Source organism: Prinia subflava, chromosome 13 (assembly GCF_021018805.1).
Source record: "Prinia subflava isolate CZ2003 ecotype Zambia chromosome 13, Cam_Psub_1.2, whole genome shotgun sequence".
NCBI classification, from domain to species: domain Eukaryota; kingdom Metazoa; phylum Chordata; class Aves; order Passeriformes; family Cisticolidae; genus Prinia; species Prinia subflava.
In genome coordinates, this window is record NC_086259.1 from 10,237,046 (window position 1) to 10,259,268 (window position 22,223).

A 22,223-nucleotide genomic window follows, 5' to 3' on the forward strand; every position below is an offset into this window, starting at 1 on the left:
TCCTGCAGATTACCAGCACAGGGCACCACCTCTGCTCTGAGACTGCACCATTTGCTTTCTCCCTCTCAAGTCACAGACATCAACTCTTCAGCAAAAGGGTACAAGAGCCAAGTGCTTGCTCTCTTCCCACTGGCACCAGTTCACCCAGAGTGTTTGATAAAAATCCAAAGGAGTTTTAAAAAGCCCAAGAAAGCATTTGCAGAAGGAAACACTTCTGGTTTCTCTATCAAAGACTTACAGCTCATCAGTTTTACTGAAATGTGTTTATTCTATAGCAAGATAAAAGCATTTATTTCAGATAAGCAAAATACAAACAACTTAATTGCTGCTATCATAACTCATAAAAAAGTATAAAACAGCATAAAAACACAATAAGCAATGTAGCAATTAATAATTCATGTTACCAGTGTTTACATTAAAGCCTCATTTATGAAAACTTTACAACACATGATATGAAAACTTACAACTTTTAAAGAAAATATTTACATTGATTATTCAGTTGTGGAGTTTCATTTAAATATTCTAATGGTTTTACAGAGTATTAATAACTTGCATTTCTCATCTTAGCTTTTTGTAATAACAGTTTTATTTAAGTGCATTTCCCTTTTAAAAATACAGTGTATTAAATCTGAAACTCATCACTTAGACACAGAATATAATATTCACATTTGTTCTGTAATTGGAATTAACGTAAGAGGGTAAATGTCAATATATATTTTCTTAAGAACTATGGCAGGTTTATTTGGGGAAATGAAGTGAAAAGTTGGGTCGAACATTTAAGTCCAGTTACTTGTATTTGTTTTTCTGAAGACATTTAAGAGAGAGGAAAAAAAAATAAGAGCTTTGGCAAAAATCTGTGATTTACTCTATTTTTTCATGACAAAAAATGCCATCAACTAACTCATGTAATACAAGTATGATTGTATGAAATCCAATCATAATTTTACAGGTAGTTACAACTGTGCTTTAAGGGCTCCATGAGTTCATACTGCCTTGAAGTGCATTATTCACTTTTAGAGAAAGAAGGGTTAGAGCATACACCTCTGAAAGGCCGTTTTGCAGTCATAAGGTCCAGGTATTTATTAGGCCAGATGATTCACATATTGTAGGTAAAGCTTAAATAAATTAAAAAGGCATCACATGAAAAAGAGAACAGCATTTTTCTTTTAAACAAAATGATTTATAGTCAGCTAAAAGATGATACACAGCTACATTGTAGTTCTTTATTGCCTATCTAATAGACACTTTAGAGGATCATTTGATCTGTTATGCATCCCTGCATAACTACCATCAACAATTTACAGTTTTCAGCCAAATATGGTTTACCCCTACCCCCTCCATCAACGCAAAGCCATGTTGCAAGATCATTTATCTTCAGAAAATACTGACCTGCGATAATACTTGAGTCTGTGTCTGAGATTGTATTTGTGACTGGTGCTGCTGAGGTGCTGGCTGAGGGCTCCCAATGGCAGGGATGGGAGAAGTGATCTGCGGGGCTCCTGGAGAGTGCTGCTGAGGAGAAGGCTGTGACTGGTGTTGCATATGCTGCATTTGCTGCTGCTGCATTTGCTGAAGCTGTATGTGCTGCAGTTGCTGTTGCATTTGCTGTTGATTAATCTGCTGCTGAAGATGCTGCTGCTGCTGCTGCAAATGTTGCTGCATGTGGTGCTGAAAATGCTGCTGCTGCATTTGCTGTTGTATTTGCTGATGCATCTGATGCTGATGTAGTTGCTGCTGCTGCATCTGCTGCATCTGTTGCTGCTGGAGCTGTTGCATCTGGTGCTGCTGGCTTTGCATGGAGGGGCTGACTTGAGACGAGGACGGCGTTGGCACCATGTTTGTGCCCATGGAGCTTATCAAGGGAGCTGCAATGTTTGTTGGCATGTTGGGGGCAATGGTGACAGAAGCCACAATCTGATTCATTGGCAGTCTCATGGTCAAGGGTTTTGGGGCAATTGCTCTGGAAAGGGGCTGTTGAAGAGTTTGGGGAGACGCCGACACCGTCGCGTGTTGGGAAAGGGAACTATTCAGAATCAGGGAGGAAGACAAATTTGTGGATGCCAGTGTTTGCTGAACAGAACGAATTGTCTGGGCCTCAGCAGATTCTGCAGCAGCCTGTGTTTGGAAGAGAAATTAATTGTCTTTCCAACAGAAAAAACGTTGTTACTGTTTACATGGTAATAAAAGTAACAGCTACTCCGAGACCTTTGCCATGTTTTGTTTTCTATCAGAAAAAATCAATCTGCAGTCTGAAAACAATCACTGATCACCAACACACGGTATCACCTCTTTATCAGATTCCCTATATGGTACCTCCACATCTTACTTGGACAAAAACTAACTTGTGCCCTTGATCAACACCTGAAAGTCACAGATGTCACAAACATTTTGTTGCTGAAAGAGCTAGAACAGGCCCAACATATTTACATTTTTTTTAAAAAATCCCTGCTCTTTAGGAGTCAGCAGTACACACACTCCCCACCCCACGAGTTATCAACCAACGAGCAATTAACTGACACTCTTTAGACATTTAACTGGGAATGCAATAAATTGTGCTGCACCAGTGTCTACCCCCTCCCTACCCTCAGCAACCACCTCACTGAAAAAGCTACAGCAAGGATGTCTTGGTCTAGAGGAGATGAGATACAATGACTTTGAGTGTCATTTCCACCTGCAATCTACCCAGAAGTTACTTGGCAGTCCTGGTCCCATGGATTTTGGGGAAAAAAATATGATTTCAGAAAGGGAACTTAAGATTCACAAAATAATATCCCTCAAAGGTATTTAGAATTCCTGCTGCTCTTGAACTTAGCAGTTAGTATTGTGATACTAAAGGCTTTTTGAATAATATCTAAGTTCCAGAGGCAACAGAAAAACACAGCTTCTTAGGACAAGAAGAAGAATTCTTCCAGCTTTCAAAAACATGTATAAAATTTCTGATGTTGTATTTTTAATCATTAATTAAAATACACAGCAACTTTCCATATGATTTAATAATGCCCTTCAGTTGTACATTCAAATAAATATTCTCAGAAGTTAAGACATCAACCCCCTCTCTTGCTTTCTTGTGATTGAATATATTTTTGTTGTTGATCTTTATAAAATATTATCAGATAAATAACCACCTTGGTAATGTTTTACCCATATTTTAGATGTCTATAAGCACACTTCCATCTATGATATTCAGATGCAACAGAACTACAACCTGCACAGTGCTGCTATCTAGAAAGGTAAATTCTCAAGTAAGAGAGCAGAGCTTTGTTTTCTTCACAGGTTTTATTTTAACTCAGGATCCACTAAAATACTCCATGTGGCTCACTGCCAGCTAGTGCATTTTTTAGTACTCTCCAAATTCAGAGTCACTATGCATTTCTTTCCCCTCACCTGCGAGAATACTTGAGCTTTGTCACACAACCACTGCTCTCCAACTCCATGCAAAGTAAGCCTGTCCTTTGAGGAGCAGCAATTGAGGAAAAACAAACCCCTGCAAACAGCTTGCAAATATTAATGTCAAAAGGTCAGTATATTTTTCCTGACTGAATTTTATTTGTGTGGTGAAGTGTATTACTTTGCCTCCGCAGCTCAAGGAAGATGTACAATTACAAGGATGTTTTCTGGTAATCATTAGTATGCCAGTAGAGAGATGAAATTACTTTTGCAGAGACTAAGCAGGGTTCAAGCAGCAGCACAACATCTTGTAGAGCTGTATTATAGAAATCCTAGGATTCTATTTCTACTGTGCATAACATCCCCCTCTTGCCCCAAATATTTCCATACCATTGGTAAAAGCTCATTTGCACTATATTGAAGCATTATTAGGCTTACCTTAGAAACAAGGCTTGCTCTGTAGGCAGCAAGTGCCTTTAGGTATTCTTTTTTGGCAGCTTCAGTTTTTCTTTTATATACCTATTAAAAGAGACCACAATTTCACCAACTTCAACTATTAAGAGGTTTTTGTCAGAATGGTCTCAAAATCACTTGCAAAGAAACAAAAAACATAGACTGAAACCCCTGAAAACGCTCCATTGTTAGATGTGCTTTTTCTTCCTTAAAAGTTTTCAATATTCTTGCAGATGTTATAGGCTTTCAGGTCTACTTGCACTACAGTTTATGCCGATTATTAGGAATAGCAAAAGGATGCTATTTGACATCAGTCTAAGCAGCCAACTGATTGACAAGACTACCTATGCACTCTTTCCTTCCCCAGAAAACAGTATTTTACTACTCCAAGTAGCAGGGATATTAGAACATTGAGTATTTCAGATGCTAAAATGTATCATCAGTAGTCTAGAATAGCAAAATACACCTGAGCATTTTCTTTTCCAAAAAAAAACTTGAACTACATATAAAAAAAAAAATCTGTAGCCCTTAAAAAAAATGTGGATCAAAGAGCTTGGACTTGCCCCAGAGCCAGCGTGAGAGAACCCCTTTGAGTTAAACAAGAACAGTTCAACAAAAAAATGACTAAATCTGTATTTTTAATCATCCGTAAATTTAAAGTTCACCTTTAAATCATGTTCATTATCACCTGTTAGATCAGACTAAGAGTTTCTAAATGTTTTTCAGAAACAAGAACCATTCATCTCTTGCCAAAAGGTGTCCTATCTGGGAATCTGTTCTCCCATAAAAGCTTCTATTAACTGTTACTGGGAATAGACAAACAAAGGGCAGATTTTTAACCCCCTTCAATCCATGTGCAGCAGTTCCATGTGTATGGGAAGAAGAATAACCCTTAAGGAAGTACAAAACTCATCACTCTGTACCAAGTTGGAGCTGGAGATAGCATTTCACCCACACCACCATGATGAGACTCAGAGGATTGGCTTCAAAGGTTAGAAATCAACACGCTTTGTAACAAATTCATAAGGAAGATCAAAGGAAATGGTAAATAAGCTGTACCTTCCTCTTTTCTAACTTATTAATAGGAAATAAGGGCTTTGAAATAGGAATCATCAAAAGATGGTTTTAAGAGGACTCTAGGACACTATAACTGAGCTCTTCAACAAACTGCCCTTTAAAATTCAAAGACAAACACAGTCATTTAACACTACCTGTTGGCTCTTACATAAAAATAACTTTTAGATGCCAGGTCTTCATCAAGTTCAAAACTCAGTAGCTCTACAGGGATAGAGTTCTACACCAGCAAGTAGCATGGTTCACTCAGAGCAGAGGTGGGAGGATTTTTTTACAAGGATTACTATTTTACTTCTGGTGAGACAGCCCTGCACCAATTTACCTGCTTTTGTTCTTCTCCTAAACTGTCCCACATAGATGCCACTATTTTTGAAACATCTCCAAACGTAGCATTTGGGTTCTGTCCTTTAATTGCAGCTTGTGTGTCCCTGAAGAAAAGGGCATAAGCTGACACTGGCTTCTGTGGCTCATTGGGGTCTTTCTTTTTCTTCTTCTTTGGAGTCTTGGGCTTCTTGCCAGAATCTGGGGCAGCTCTTTTTTCTCCAGTAGCCTAAGACACAGTAAGAACAAGAACAGTCAATAAATGTATGAAAGAAGCCAGATAAATTGCAAAAAATTATTGACAGTCAGTTGTAATATTATATGGATAAAGCTATTATTCAGGCAACACTTGGGAGAGTCCTGCTGTGCAGGCCCTTCTCTCTACCACAGAGGACTTAGACTCAGCATAATCTCATACTGGAACTAAATGCATGAGTAGTTTCTACTCATTTTAAGCATGGCTTTGAGAGTCACATCTCATGAGCTTGACCTGAAAAAGGGCACCTCAATGCTAATTTCTCTTTAAAAAAAAAAAAGATTTAGTTCATAGCATATTTTGAAGAGGCTATCTATGTTTTTCCATTAAGATACAATCTCAGCAGTTGAGATTCAAAAGGCAAAAGCTTGGAGGCATTTCCCAATTCCCAGGTTTAGACTGGCAGCTTAGATGTGTGCCAGGGGTTAAAAATCCCACCTCTGAGGCAAAAAAGCAGCAGCACCTCAGCACTTTGTGTCCACTGCAGTTGCGCTGGCTGTGTCCCCCAGGCCCCCAGTGCTGGGCAGGTGCCTTGGGGGGCACTGGGAGCTCTGGGCAGGCATCCACAGCCCCTCTCTTCCCTCTGGGATGAGGGTCCCTGCAGCTCTGCTCCCTGTGTGTGCCCTGTGCCCCTGGCCCTCTTTTATAATCTGAACTATGCACAGATTATTGCAGCAAGGAGATCAAGTGGCTCTAAATATACCTCTATGATAATAATTTACTTTGATATTTTGAGGATCGTGTACAATGAGCTTTCCACATGTATCACTTCCATCAACTTAATGAGAAAACCTTTCATGGAACAGCCTGAAATTAGGCCTTTTACATATACTGCTATAACAACATTTGTACTTCATTTGGTCAATATTTTTTTTACTTTTATAAGAGATTTATTAGAAGGAAAATATAAGTCAACTAAACATGCAGTTAGAAGAAAGCTTATTTTACTTTTCTGTAAACACATCTATGTTTTACATGACTCCAGAGGATACCAAAATGACAAAACTGCCTGAAGACATTCAACAGATCTGAAAACCTGAGCCAAATTAGACCAAAAGAAAAAAAAAATCTATTCTTAGGCTTATTATTATAGGAGTAGTATGGAAACTTCCTAAGTAAAGAAGGTAATCAGCAAATTAATCATATTCCACTTTACCATAACATTTGTATTTTAAATGACCACACTGCAGCTGAGCTGATACCGCCACAAACATGGAAATATAGCGTGTGGAGCTCGCTGGCTGCAGCACGTGGAATGACTTACTCTGTTTGATTCATCTGCATCCTCTTCATTGATAGAGCTAGATGGGGAAGGAGTGGCTGATTTACTCGCAGGAGGGGAGGGAGAAGTGTGTGGCAAATTAGTGCCTCCTAAATTTAGCCCCAGCTGCGCGCTCAGCTGAGACTGGTTAATGGTGGTGAGCTGAGACGGAGGCATAATTCCCGAATGAGCAGCATCAGTCATATGGACAATGGACCTCATAATCAGAGAGGGATCCTGGCGGTACTGGGACACCTGGGTGTGACTCTGATCCTAAAAAAGATGGAAATAGTGGTGAGATATTAGCAGTTATCATACAGCACTATCGGGTGAAGTTATTGTCACAGGCTTACAGAACCAACACTGTCAACATGCAGTTTGCTTCCTTTATTTTTAATGAATTAAATATATTTTTAATAAATTAAGTGCAGCAACAGTTAGTATAATTGCCCAGACTTCTCTTTTCCTCCAGCTGGGGCTGGTTGTTTTGGGGTTTTGACTAAGAACTGCACTTCTCTGTTTTTAAACATTGCTTCTCTTGATGTAGTGAGAAATAAGTACCTAAACAATAGGGAAACAGGATGACTGAGGATTTAGGAAATCACTGCAAATGAGGAGACACAAACTGTTGTCAGAAAGTAAACAAAATTGGGGTGGGATGAGGGGATCTATATATATAGAGAGAAAAGCATCTTCCTTTACTGATTTTCAGTAAGTCTTGGCCATTACAAATACCAGGAGCAGGTACAAACCAGTCCTGTCTGAAGGGATTTTAGAGCTGTTTTAAACACAGAACACTGCCCTGCCAGGGCTGGAGTGCATTCACTGCAGCAGGCTGGAGAACCAGTCCAGTAATCACCATCACTCCTGAAGATCCCTGTTGGCAAGCACCACATAAAACTGCACATTTTTGTCTTTAATCCAACAATTAAACGCGTGCAAGTGGCGATCAATGCACAAACCACCGACTTTATTTTTCTTGTACTCCATGTCTCACAAACACAAGTGCTTGCATGGTTTGGTTTCCACTGTTTCTGGAGGGCACAAACTGTGTCTTCTACATCTGCACAACATTTACACATTTGTAAATAAAAAGAAGCAAGACCCTGAAGGTAAAGTCAGCTGCAATCTGCCTATGTAACTTTTTTTTGACCACACACAGATCAATACCCAATGAAGGAACATGTAAACAGAAAAGAAGGTTTTTTTGTAAAGTTAATAAGAGAATAAATAGCTCACAAATTGATTCAGCAACCTGATTAATCTACAGTCATTGTTTGAACAGCCAGAAACATGAGAAATAAATTAGATTTTGAAAACTCTTTCATTATTAATAAGCCACATTGCAATTAGTAGCAGGTGCAATGATCCTTAATGAAATGACACAGAACAAAACAGCAATTGTGGGAGCCCACTGGACTTCCACAACAGAGTTTGACCTTCGTGGTGCTCTCTTATTAAGTATGGATAAGTACAAACCAATTTTCAAAAATCTGTGTCAGCATGGAGGTAAAAGTTTAGCCCAAATGACTTTCCCTGAGTTTGTACAACTCTGCCCTCAAGAGAGGCAGTGGTTCTATGCTCCTGGAAGCCTTTCCTGGGCTGGGACAAGGGGGGCCATACAAAGAAACAACACGTGTCAGAGAAGATGCACACCCTGCCTCATGTATCTCTATACACAAATACTGCAGCTCACTGCTTGCCTACAGCCGTAAATCATATTAATTCTGAATTTCTCATTCGTGTCTCTTTCTGCTGAAGCCCATACAGTAAAAACAATCCTTCTTTAGCATAAAAGTACACATGGTGGTGCAGCTGGGGCCAGTACAGACCCAGTAAACCTCACAAGTTCTCCATCCAGATCCTGTGCACCAGGGCTCACCCTCATTTTCCCCATGCCTCCCCAACCATTGCCAGCTTGGCTCATCATCCATACCGTACCACACTGCTTTTCCTACTTCTTAAATGCTTTTAATATTTTCAGTAAAGGACTGTAGTTCCTTAGAGATGAGTGTGTGTGCCAGAAGTGGAGCACTTGATACAGAAAGATCAAAACATCAGACTTATTGGCTGAAATACCCCTTTGCTTCAGGGCACCTTTCTGTGAAAATTTACTGCTGTTAACTACAGGGTCATTTTGATTGTGACTTGTATTGGCAGCGGCATCTGGAAGTCATTCAAAGTCTTTTGTGAAACGATATCACTCTCTGCCTATTACTCCAATCATTTTAGCTTACAGACGTTACTTTATTGCATGAAAAAAACCCTGTTTTTTCCAACAAAGCTGAAGATCATCAGAACAACCTTCACTCATAAGAACTAACTTTATTCATTACTGTGCAGTCCTTTCTTGGAGGTGTTCTACCCCTAAAAGCCTTGCTTTTGTTCTCCATTTATTGCTACACAATGCAGGCCTTTCTGGCCTTTACACCGAGGCAACAAAATGTGATGACATGGGTTACAAACCATTTACTCCAAGTCTTGTCATTTCGGTTGCATCTATGATTTTATTGAGACTAAATTCTCTTGACTTGCACTGACCCAGAATCTAATTTTATACACAAGCCCATGAATTCTTAACTGGCCCTTTTTCTGATACTATTTGATGCTTGTGTGGATTTTCTGCACTCACTTAAATTCAGTTTCTCTTTTCTGCATCTTTTCCTGATTTCTTTAGCCTTTTTTTTTTTTTCAATCTTAAGAGCTTCAGTAAAATCTAGGAATGGCAACAACAATATTTTGTAACTGGCCATTGAGAACTAAACTGGTAAGATATACTATATGAAAGAAAATGTTTCATATAATATTCAATCCCTTATTATTCACATTATATGTGCATATGAAAACAACAAACAATGTATTTTCTGCACTTTAAGTTATATGGCTGATCAAAATTTTAAAAAAAGGAAGGAAGAGGATTTTTATTTTTTGCTTTGTGGTACAGTGCTGTGGGCCTGAACAACCTATGGTACCCATACAAGAGCTTTCAGACAAAGAAGTATAAGCCATTTTTTATGTGTGTACAGTGGCTTGGAAAGAAGGCAGGAATGCTAGTTCATAGCAATATTAAAGTCCATGGCATTTTTCTATAGCTCCTGAGCAAACAACAGTCTTCTAACAAGGGACCTAAATCAAGAAAACAAAATTTCCACCAATTATCTTTACTCTTATTTTTTCCCTGATACTACCAAAGGCCAATACTGAAAGGATCAGTAGCATTTCCTTATGCTTGAGATGTTTATCAAAGATACATTTAACAATGAAAATCACCCTATATCAGAAGCACACATGGAAATATGAGTGCACTGAAGCACCCACATGGCATTCTAATTACATTATTATATGAAAATTGAAAAGCTCACATATCCAAAAATAATCCACTGAGAATACTGAGAGAATTTTAGAGAATATCACAAGCTCTTTTACATAAACTTAACCTGAACTAAATGTGATACACAAGTATTAAAAGCATTCAAGATTTTTGTAACATTAAGCAAAACAAGAGATTAGTTCTGACAAAAGTTCATGAACTTCTCAAGTAGACAGTGTCAAGTTTTGATTGAACCTGATCTCCTTTACAGCCTTAGATTGAATTAGGCAAAACCTGATGATCTTAAAAGAAATCAGACAGAGCTCAGCCACTGGTTTACTCAGCATGACAATCAAACAAGGATAGAATGTGTGAAACCAAAACCAAAATATAAATAACTTGTCTAATTCCTCTGCAGACTGAAATGGCTTTGACTCAGATCAATCTGTTGTCACCCTACACGAGTGCTACAAACCCCTCAGGTACAGAGACATTTATTGAGGGGAACACTGGGCACCTCTCTGGGCTCTCCAGTGACAGCGAGGGGGAACAGCTCTAAAGTGAGATATGGGGGGTTTGGGTAGGGAATTAGGGAGCAGTTATTTAATGTGAGAGATGAAGCCTTGGACAGAGAAGCTCAAGGCCAGGCAGGATGGGGCCCTGAGCAGCCTGGTCCAGTGGAAGGTTTCCTGCCCACAGAAGGGAGTTAGATGGAGATGGTCTTTAAGCTCCCTTCCAACCCAAATTTTACCCTTCTATGATTCTAATGATATACCTGGACTTAAAAAAGGCAAAACATAGTCCAAATTATTTTCCTCTTCTCAAAACAACTTTATGGTGACTGTGTAGGCACACTGTCTTATACAGCTGTCATCACCCTATTGCACACATTATAAAGACATTCAGCATTTGATTCATAGAAGGCCTCATCAAAGGAACCATAAAGATATCTGTCCATCAAACTATTCTACTCTCAACAATTCCAATCACTTTAGACTCTCATGCCACAGAAGACATATTTAGTCCTATTGCTTAAGAACACATCTCACAGCCCATGACGAATATATAGCTTATTTTACATTGATTTATAAAAGAACAAGTTCTCAAATATCAGTGCATCAACAGACACTGGAAACCAAATAATAGAGTAAGGAGACTTTTAAAAAAGGAAATAAAAAGAAAGGGGTATGTAAACTCCACCACTTTAATTTATACAGTTTTATCAAAGGTGTTTTTCAACGTACCATGTAGTACTAAGTGAAAAAATTATATTAATAAAAAATAGTTTGTTCTGCTGTTAGCAACTCATTAAGCATCCAGTACTTAGTATAGCTTGTAATAGAGTTAGTATTTATTTTGACAGATAAATGCATCCAGCCATTACACTGAGAGATGTCCTAATTTCCGCTTACTTACCCTGCATTTTAAGAATCATTTCCACACAGTAATTCTATCCTGAATTCCAACCCTGATATAATTTTAATCTCTGGGAACATTCAACAAGACATTTAAAAATATAACTAGGAAATTACTTTTCATAACATTTTTGAGCAATGCTGAAGTCTTGATTAAAATCAATGTCTACACCCTTCCATCATTTAAATATGCAATACCTCCAGTGAGACTCTGGTCCTGTGAGGACTGATGGAAGTGCCCCATGGAAGTGCCTGCAGGAGGATGTAGGGCTGAGATCTCACCCCATGCTGCATGAGATAGTTTAAGGGAATTGAGAAATCACCCAACCAAAATAACTAAGGAATAACTAAGAAAACTCAGCATTTATGGTTATGTTCACTGTGCCCTGGTTTCAGAAGTTGACTTAAACTATTATATATTCTATTGCCTGAGGAATTCATCACTGTCAATGTAACATAAGCTGATGCAATATTTTAAAGGATGTATTTAAGTTGAAGCGAATGCACTGCAATGTAAAGAGTGAAATCCTCAGTTGTCCCTGACTGTAAATTACTCTTTTTACTTTTAGTCAAGTCAGCATATCTCTAGAAGAAATCCTCAATATTCTTTTTCTCCACAAGTAAAGCATAGATAAAAGAATCCATTAATCTAAATTTTTACAGGATTGGACTTCACTGCCAATCAAAACAAATCAAACTAACAGGATGCTTTTCTCTGTCAGAGATTAAATCCTTACTTAATAGAATACAAAACAGTTGCACTTGGTACTGCCACCACTGAAGAAGTGTCCTTCCTCTCCCCTCCACACACACCATCATCACTAATAGAGCTGTCAAACTGCAGTTATCAGGAGATCCTACAAGCAGCAGCTTCTTTTCTCTGGCAGTGAAAAACTCTCATGTTCCACTTCATGTCTCTGTAGAAAAGTAAACCCTACCTAATATGATTCCCAAAAAAAGTGTACAAGAAACAGTACATGCCAATTAGTTAAAAACCCAATTATATCTTCATCTGGATACAAGAGACAGGTTGGTGACAAGAGGTTTGCACACATTCTGTTGCCTGAAGAACATGAAGAACATGACATTTTTTGGTATGTGTGCCCATCCAGTGCCTCTACTCTCTTCTGTTCACACACAAACCATGGAAGAGACATGAAAAAAAAAACAAAACCAAAAACAAACAAACAAACAAAACCCCAAACCCAACTAATGTGAGGGCCCACTGATTTGTTCCTTAAAACAGAGCAACTTATTGTGGGGGTTGTAGGGGGCTACTCTGGAGGTCGTACAAGATAGGTATTCTCAAAATCAAGTCACTCATTTGTGGCACCAATTCTTGCACTTGCACAGACTTGTTATGTAACACTGCATAATATATTGCATATATAATGGAACCTGTCAGTGCAAAGTATCAATTTTGTTCCTGCCTACCCCAGGTGAAATTTTGCCCCTCTGTAGTTTGTGCATAGGCATTCAGGATGTTTTCTGCAGTGATTTCACCACCGAGCACTGTTTAAGGCACACACTGCAAATGACTCTAACACTTTCCTTGCACCACTGACAGGGGTGGGAGATGCAATGTCAGACTAGCAAACCACAAGTGGAAACCTCCTCTGTGGAAGCACACTCAGGGGTTAGGCAGCGACTCCAGGCACTGCAGCACCACCTCAGAGATGCCATTGCAAAGAGGAAGGTGCCAGGGACAGAGCCAACCACCCAGGTACCTGCCAGGACAACACAACTGCAGGTCCCAGGACTCCCTACCTCTGCACCATGGTGCTGTGTTCTCTGCTGGAACCAGTCATTCACAGCATGCTCAGCTGTGCATCTCTAAGAAAACGCTGTGCTACGTGGTGAAGAAATATGCAAAGCTCACAGCAAGGTCAAAATCACACAGCTACCAAACTAAGGGACAAAGACTCTGTAATGCTTACAATTCTTTATTCAAATTCAAATTCTTACTGGAGATGCCCCACCACCCTCTCCTGGAGTGTTTTCTCTCTGGGAACTCTGTTCTTACCCAGTTACTTTCCTGTGAGCCCACAGATCCCCCCACGATCCCCAACCCAGGCCGAAGGGGTCACACTTCTCGGTTACCTCATTTGCTATCAACTCCTTCTGCTCTTGCAGACAAGGACAGGCTGGTCACACCCTCCACCCACCCACAGTGGCTGCTGCTGCTGCTGTTTCAGCACCACCTAATTGGCCATTTCTTTATAATTTAATTTTTACACCATTTTGTAGAGGCATTTAAAACAGACTCTCCACTCTCTTCCTCCCAAGCTTCTACCATACTTTAAAGCATATTGACTCACACTCGTCTTGGACAAGGCACCCAACAGCACGATCACAATACATGTGTGACTCAGATCACAGATCTGGGCTCTGATCTGATGAGTCTCTTGGCATGGGGAGCTTCTCTCCAAATTAGCAGTACAAGCTTAGGTCTGCTGTATGCAAACAGTGACGACACATTGCAAACAAATCCTGGATAGTTGAAATTTAGTCCCAGAATGTCAGATAAATGCTGTTAGCAGTTTTGTTACAACCTCCACAACTCAGGTGCTTGAGCTCCCAAATCAAAGGCAGACTTCAAAGGTCCTTATTATGCAGTGGAACGTGCATAATAAAGGAACATGGGGAGAAGGTGTGAGGGAGCATGACAACTAACAAACATTATCAAAGGTAACAAGAATTGTGCAAGGAATTGCAGAGGGACAGACTCAGGTTACATGGCATTTTTATGTTTAAAAATTGCTACAAGTGTTGATAGCTATGTTCAGGGATATGTTTTCTTCAGGTTTTGAGGGGATTTTTCTTTTCTATGAGGTTTCTTTGTTTATTTATTGGTTACTAAAGTAAATCAGAAAAGTAGGTCTCATTATGTTTTGTATTACCAGACCCAGATATGTTTTTCTTCCAGCTATCTGACAACACAGAGTAATTAAGAACTCTAAAGAGACTTCACATTTCTTCAACACAAACTCAAAGTGGAAGTTGAGTATTGGGTAAGCTGTCCAAGGGGAAACATGAGTGGTAACAGCAGAGAACACCAGGAATTTCAAAGGAAGGTTTCAAATTACCCACGAGCAAGTGTGGCTGGACCCAAATAAGCCTTTGGCCAGGTACAGCACATCCAGACCAGCTGCAGCATCTGCCTCATGCAGCTGGCTCATGGAAACAGCACCTGATTTGAGAGTTTAAACTCAGGAGGCAGAATAGCTTAAAGCCATGGCCTAGACTTAATGCACAGTTGGTGTCCACAGGCACAAATATTTGAGTTCCTTCTGAGCTCAGCTCTTAGGAATATCAAACACAGCTTCCGCTCCAGTTCCCGACAGCTTTCCCAGTGAGCTCTATCCCTTCCCCAGATTCATATGGCACCTCACAATATTTTCTGGAGCTGATGGATCTTGATTTAAGTACTATTATGAAATAGCCACAGTCTCTTTTCCCAAACTGTCCTGCCAACATTACTGTGCTTCTCTTCTTTCATGCAGGAGTCCCTCATGACCTCAATAGGCAATGACCTACCTGTTTCAATTTTTATTATTTTTTAGTTTAGTTGAGTGCCTGCTATTCAGACAGGTGTCTTTGGCAACTGCTGCCACTTTGTTTCCTATGGACAGGTCCTTTCTAGCAGTTACTATGAGTGGCCTATTTTTAAGAACGGCAGAAGACATTTCCCTCCCTCATTAACAGGGGGCCCATTCATTGGTCTGTACCAATGAGAAAAGAGTATGTCTCACAAATATGACTCTATATCATCCAAACTGAGAATTCCAAGGGCACTGAGGATATGAAAATCCTCACACTGTTATTTACAGGCCAGCACCATCTTCCCATCAGGCCCAAGCCACAGCAGGCAGCCCCTGTGCCAGAGCCACTGCTGCCTCCAGGGCCCTTCAGCTGGGCACCATCGTGCTCTGAAAGGTAACTGCAAAATGCCCAACCACCTCACCAGGTGTAGAATATTTAACTCCACACCAAACAAAAAGGAAATTACTCTGTAAAGACTTGGAAGTTCATCTGCAAAGCGCCCAGCTCTGAGCTGTGTCACAGCCCGGCTGGGAGCGGCCACCAGGGCTGCCAGCTGAGTCCTGAAGCTCTCGTGTCCCCCCTTGTTCTGTGCACGGCCAAGTGTCACTGCTCAGAGCCACCCCTGCATCCCTTCAGGCAGGCTTGCTTGAGATTAATTTTTCCTGGTAGCACAAATTATAAAAACCAGTGACAATAACAGCTGCCATTGCTGCTGGGAAAGGCCAGACTAGCACTGCTGAATTAAAGCCAGAGCTTAGCAACTCAGCACAGAAACCCAAGAAATAACAGAAGAGAATCTCTTTCTCTAGTAAGAGTAATTGCTACTCCTATAAACTAATACCTAGAAGCTTGTGAAATTTGTTGTGCATTTTGTATCAAAGATGACAATAAACACATTCATAACAATAACAAGGGCTTGTTTTAATAAACTATTTCAGGCGTTAAACACATTAATGACCCATGAAATAACTGTTTCATCTGCAACAACATTAAACAATGTTGTTATAACATTTTATTAATTGAAAACCTACTCCATTCTCTCCAGATAGGAGATTACTGACTGGGTATTAAAAGAGAGATGTAGAAATAAGTTTCTTTGTAAAGGAAAATTAAACATATAAATGAGAGGCACTCAGTCAGGTGAGTAGGGAAATAACGCAACGTTTTAAGCTTTTAGTCTTCCAATCTTATATTAATATATTCACTTAAAGTTCATTAGTAATTTGGGAATTTAAACTACTAAAGAAGATTTTGAGCTGTAAGTAAAAGGCACCACTGTTCTGAAACATTAAAAATATTTCTATTATGTGCAGCCTTTAATAAGCTCAAATTTGCACCTCATCTCTTTAAAGCCACATTCTTGATATGTTTATTTTAAAAGTCTCTTCTTCAAATAAAAGCAATAGTCACCATTGTGTCTTTGATTTGAGCACAGTGCCACTCCTAAGGAGTAATATAATTAAAGATGAGCATATTCCACCATGAATTACCCTTAACTGTGCAGAATCCTGACTGCACTGGCAGCACTGCAACAATTATAAAATATAAACAGGCTCAAATCTTCATCAAATAGGAAGCACATTTTGTCTAGCAGCATCAGTAATGTAGCAAGCAATATATGTAAAACTATCAGTCTGTTTTTCTAACAATTGTACGTTTTTGAATGAAAGAAAAAATCAGACTGAAAAAAGACAATTATTTTACTGTCTGTTTCTTAGATATCAGAAAGAGAATTTTGAAATTCATCAAAGCTAACCTTCTGTTATGTACAACAGGCTAAGCTGAAAAGAATGTTAACAAGTTCAATTTTCATTCAATCAGCACTACTGCTCTCTGAAATGTTTCATTGCAGGAAAGAAATAAAAATAATCTATATGGTAATTATGAGGATGAATCCCCCAGTAACTTTCAGCTACATGAAAGGTCAGTTCTATTCAAGATATTTTATCAGTCCCCTGCACATACTCCTGTCCTGTCATTTTAAATCTGAACAGCATTTTATTTTCCCATTTACAGCTACCTGCAGAATTAAGTACTTAAGCCAAATAAGAAAAAAAAAAAAAAAAAAAAAAAAGAAATGTTGAATGCTGGCAAAGGCTATAATAGCATGGAGATAAATCGTTCAGCTGCTCTCTCTCAAGCCTCTGGGGCTGCAGATTTTTCTTCTCCTGGTGCACTGTGGGTATTCAAAACTTGTTCAACATGATTTCATTTCATTTCAGGCACTGCCTGAGAAAACTAAATTACAGAATCAATCATACAGAAGGTCAGAGTGAGACTTCATTACAAGTATTGCATGCTTGCATGAATATCTTTCATTTATGACTGACCCAATATGTCACAATAGCTGTCTAGTAAAAATAATCCACTTTCTGAAATTGATGTACTACTGATGTCAATGCTACTCAGCAGGCTGGGCAGATTAGAGAGAGGTGTTAAAAAAAGGAACCCTCAGGAGCAAAACTTGTAGTTTTATAGAATTGCCACAGTTTGCAGATTAAAATAATTTTTTATGGGCAGCTCAACAGAAAACAGAGCATTAATATAAAATATTGGGGGTTGATTTCTAATGAGGATATTGCTGTTGAATTCTGCTTATTTATATTCAAGTATTTACAGGGATAATATTTGCATCATGTAAATCCATGCATTCTTTGAAGTCAAATGTACATCAACACTCCATTTTTCAGTGACTCCTTTTTGAACATCAGAATTTTATTTGCATGTTATTAAAATATTAAAATTAATCAAACTGCCTCCGTTTTATCTCCTCTTTATGTTGCCGTTGCCTATTTTTAAATGCTAAAAAATGCTATAAAGATAAATGGGTTGTGTTTGTTGCCAATAATAATGAAGTTAATCAGCATTGTGACAAACTGTCACTCTTTCCATAGCAAATGTCTCATAATAGCATAAACAATGGTTAACTCACCAATGCAATCTTTTGTAATTGCTGGGTCAAGTTTGTGCTGAGAATAAATATATAGACAAGTTTTTTGCACCATGAATGCTATTTTCAATATAATAGTACATAAAGAATATGTTAAATCTTTTTTCATTTTCCTTTTTGTTTTCCATGTGTGTGTCTTCCTGTGAGTAATATGTGAGATACTTGCAGAGGCATTATGTGGTACCTAGCCAACTCCATACCCTAAGGGAGACATAGGAAAACCTTGACATAACCTATTTTTAACCATGCCTCTGGCGATTCTGCATTCAAGTTTATAGGTGAACATGTCAGGTAGTACATAGAAAAAAGCCAAAGACACACAGTATTAATCATAATTCTGTCCAAGCCCATTTTATTTTTTCAACATTTGTGATTTAAAATCTCATGACATTTCTTCAAGGTGAAATTCTTCTACCAGGCTTTGCAACAGGGTAGGACTACATTTACTTAAATTAAATATTGCTTACAGTAAAGCTCTCTAATGCTTCACGAGATAAGCAATAAACTCATTGCAGTTAATATTAAAATAATTTAAGTTTGTATTCAGCTCAAGAAGCTTTAGTGATTAGCAGTACACCATTAATACAGTGTTTAAATAAGACTATCCCAGTATCGCTGGATAAGAACATTGTTCTGTAAGTGTATACGAACATCATAATTATTTTACAACCCCATCTTTAGTTCTTTCAGATATAGTAAATTCAATTGACCATGAAATGAAATTTCATAGTCAAAATGCCTCCTTTACATTTTTTTATTGCTGCAATAAAGTTTTTATAGCTCCAAGGCAAGGTAATTCATGAAATGTCTAATTTAAAGATGAATTCTAATATTATTAATAAATATTTACCAGCTTAATAAAGTGTACATTTTCTACATAAAATATTATATATTTTCATTTTTTATTTTTGAAATACAGATTAACTGCTGGAAAATTTGACTACTAAAGACAGCTATGTGAGTTCAGGGGAAAGCTATGCAAGAACCCTCTGTTAATGTTTTTAAACTTCCCAAAGCTACCTAGCATTTATGAGCAGAAGAGAAAAAGACTACTGACTACAGACAATGGCAGGGGCCACTTCATCTCACAGCATGAAACAAATCAAGCAGTTGTGGGGAATATGTGACACACAAACCTCCCTAGGTGGCTCCTCCATATCAAATCACACAATTCCTCATCAATTCTCTGCAGCAAAACCGTAGCACACAAGTTCCCAATCCATAGCTTTGAACTAGAAATCACCCTAAAAAATGCCACTGGACTACCAGGGTAAGAAGGCACGAGCTTCTCTACATCTTTCCAGTGACCTATACTGGAACAAATCTTACCAGTGCAGTCAGTGTAACCTGTGCCATCAATTTCTACATTGCACAGTCGAGGGAAAAGGCAAAGATGTGAAGCCTCCCATTCAGCACCATTGGAGGTGAGCACAGAATTACATCATCTAGAGCCTCTTCTGCTTGGAACTGTTAAGGCGACAGCATTTACTCATGGAAGAATCACATCCAGTGGAAGGTTGCAAAATTAAAGGGCAAAGCTGGGTCAGGTTACAAACCACTCAGTAACATTGAGGGGAGACTCGAACACATAACCCAACACCAACCCAGCCCACAATATTTTCTGACCCAGTTTCATTGTATTCAGTGCACACAAGCTCCATTACTTTTGTTTTCAGGCACAACATTCCTAACTCTCAGGTTTTATCAATCTGATCTTCCTTCAGAAGTTACCCAACAAGTACAGTGCAAAATGAGATCTAAAACAAATACCATCTCCTTCAAGGCCTGCTTGAGGCAGTGCCTGTTTTGGATCCACAGAATGACTGAATTCTGAACCCCCTAAGTAGTAAGCAGCTTGTGGTTCACTCTGCATTAGTGCTAGCTACTCTTCATGACCTCAAAAGAAATATTAAAATTTGCAATGAAGTCAGCAGCCTGTAGAATTATAGAGAAATATTTGCTGCCTGTTGGTTTGTAAATCTTTAATTAATTTTCACTTGCCAGAATAATAAAAAAAGAAATCACAACATAACAACACAACCTTTATTACAGTCCAGCAGTAAATATGTATTTTCACTATGCCAAGTTCAGCCAAAGGTCCTATATAAAAGAGCTAATCAGAGAAAAATATAGTTGATGTAAAATATCTGTCAAGCTAAACATTCACTCGCTCTTCAATATGCAACACAGAAACAAATTCTAATTGTAAGCACTGAGTTTAAAGTGCTGAGTAGGATGAACTGGCTCACAGCTGTGCCTCATGGCTGGCAGTGGGGATGTCACTGCACAAAGCTCTCAGAAACCCACCCTGGGAGATCCCCCTGAGCCCAAAGGGAAACCCTGCAACAGCAGGGGAACTGCCCCGTGCACCCCCTTGGAGACTGCAGCCCTGCAGTGTGTATTGGTTCTGGAGCAAACTCCACACATCCCTGCTTCAGATTGTTCTAACTGGCTCTGGAATTAGCCTCACAGCCCCCTTCACTCAGCTCTTCCACACCCAGATCATGCCTGGGCTTCCTGAGGGCTCAGACATAGCCTGAGAAAACCACCCTGCCCCAGCCTCTACGGCCAGCAAGAGCACTGGACACAGTGCTTTATAATAAAATCTTTATATGGCTCTATATTTCTGAGTACTGTCAAGGTAATGCATCCCTATCACTTCTATTATGAATTTAAAAAAAAATTAATTCCCTTCTTTAAAAATTTAGCCCATGCAATATACAGGATATAGGGTAATACTGCTTTTTTCCTGCTGCCATACTGTGTCTAGCTCTCCTTCTGAACTACTCTCAATACTGCACTCTCAAAATATCCTGATGGATGTCAGATGTGGGTCCTACACTTCACATACAGACCAGCAATTCATTCTGAATGCTGTAGCTCACCCTGGCCAACACTATGGTCTTTCAATTCTTGATGCCAGTGCCAACTGTACAACACATTTTTGAACTTCAGGAGCATTTGGGATGCACACGATGCCAATGGATATGGGCTTCCAAGTCCATTCCCAAAATGAAAATTGTGTGTTTGTAAAGCCTGACTCCTTCTTCACGAGAGATCTGTTCACTAAGAGTATAGCATTGCACTGCATATTAACAAACATGTTTATCTTGCTGAATCCACCAGTATTTCACCCTTAACCATTTGGCAACTGCCCAAAGGAACTGAGCAACAGCAAACCATAGTTTGGTGTGTAACAACACCCGTGTCACCGTTCATACAGAACACACCTGTAACACAACACAGAACCAAGCAAATGCTTGCTCAGGCACCCAAGAAATCATACAGCTCTTCTGAGGGGTCAATGGAAACTGAGAAATGGCCCAGACCCACACATGACAGACACCTTTAGGCAATGGGAACACACAAAGAACCAGACCTACCATGTGCAATCCATTGCTGTGGATGACGCCGTCCTGCTCCACCAGATTCCGGGATATTGTAATAGAGGGAAGGTCCAAGCTCTGGGGGGGGAACTGAGGGGTAAATTCATTTCCTTGTGCAGGCAGCTGGTCACCAAGGCCCTGAAAGGGGAGCAGTATGTCTGCCATGCCCAGCGTGGGGTCTGACTCGGGCGGGGGGGTAATGGGTGGGATTTCAAACTCCTCGTCCCCAAGGCTCGGCGTGTGGAACGTCTGCTGGAAAAGGACAAGGCAAACAGGGTTAGGACACAGGGCTCAGCAATCACCTCCACACCTGCAGTCCAAATCTTGGCTTGTTCTCAAATGCAAACTCTATCACCAACAAAATTTTTCAGTTTCATGTGCTGAATGGATTTGTGGATGATTCTGATTAAAGATTTAAGTCTCATTATCATATGGCTTAAATGGAGTATCAGTATTAACAGTTTTTTAATGTGTACTTAATTAGCAACATCTGTCTGTTGTTAGTCCGAATATCAGCTACATTGGATTTGGCTGTACAACCAACTGCCACTTTATTGATATGTTAGTAAAATAGCACAAACAGCTTACATTACTCTCACGCTTCATAAAACACTGACAATTTCGTAGCACACACACAACGGGAATTCAGCACTGACCATTTCACATCTTTTGTTTGCTTTTATCCACTAACAAACACGAAATATTATCGTTCTTTATTTCTTTTCCATCCCCAAAACACAGTGAAGCGTTTTAAACACAGGTTGTAATTTGAAGGAGAGCCGTATGAAAGCGTGAGGGTGATTACAGCAGCTTCCAGTGCTTTCTGAAGCAAGCCAGCTTTGTTTGAACAGTAGGTTTGTTATGAAC

At 39.3% G+C, this 22,223-nt stretch overlaps 1 protein-coding gene across 2 annotated transcripts in view; it reads right to left on the minus strand.

The window, feature by feature from the left end:
• Positions 1-244: 244 nt before the first annotated feature.
• The window catches only part of TOX3 (TOX high mobility group box family member 3), a 73,456-nt gene continuing 51,477 nt past the window's right edge, over positions 245-22,223 (minus strand). Inside the window, exons 3-7 of one of the 2 annotated variants that reach the window (XM_063410734.1) lie at positions 21,354-21,605; positions 6,756-7,025; positions 5,237-5,464; positions 3,826-3,906; positions 245-2,115 (exon numbers count right to left, since the gene is read on the minus strand). In XM_063410734.1, the coding sequence (XP_063266804.1) occupies positions 1,375-2,115; positions 3,826-3,906; positions 5,237-5,464; positions 6,756-7,025; positions 21,354-21,605 (1,572 nt within the window). In that variant the 3' untranslated portion in view covers positions 245-1,374. Of the gene's footprint in view, positions 2,116-3,825; positions 3,907-5,236; positions 5,465-6,755; positions 7,026-21,353; positions 21,609-22,223 lie in introns of both variants that reach the window. The other variant, XM_063410733.1, reaches the window with a different exon arrangement.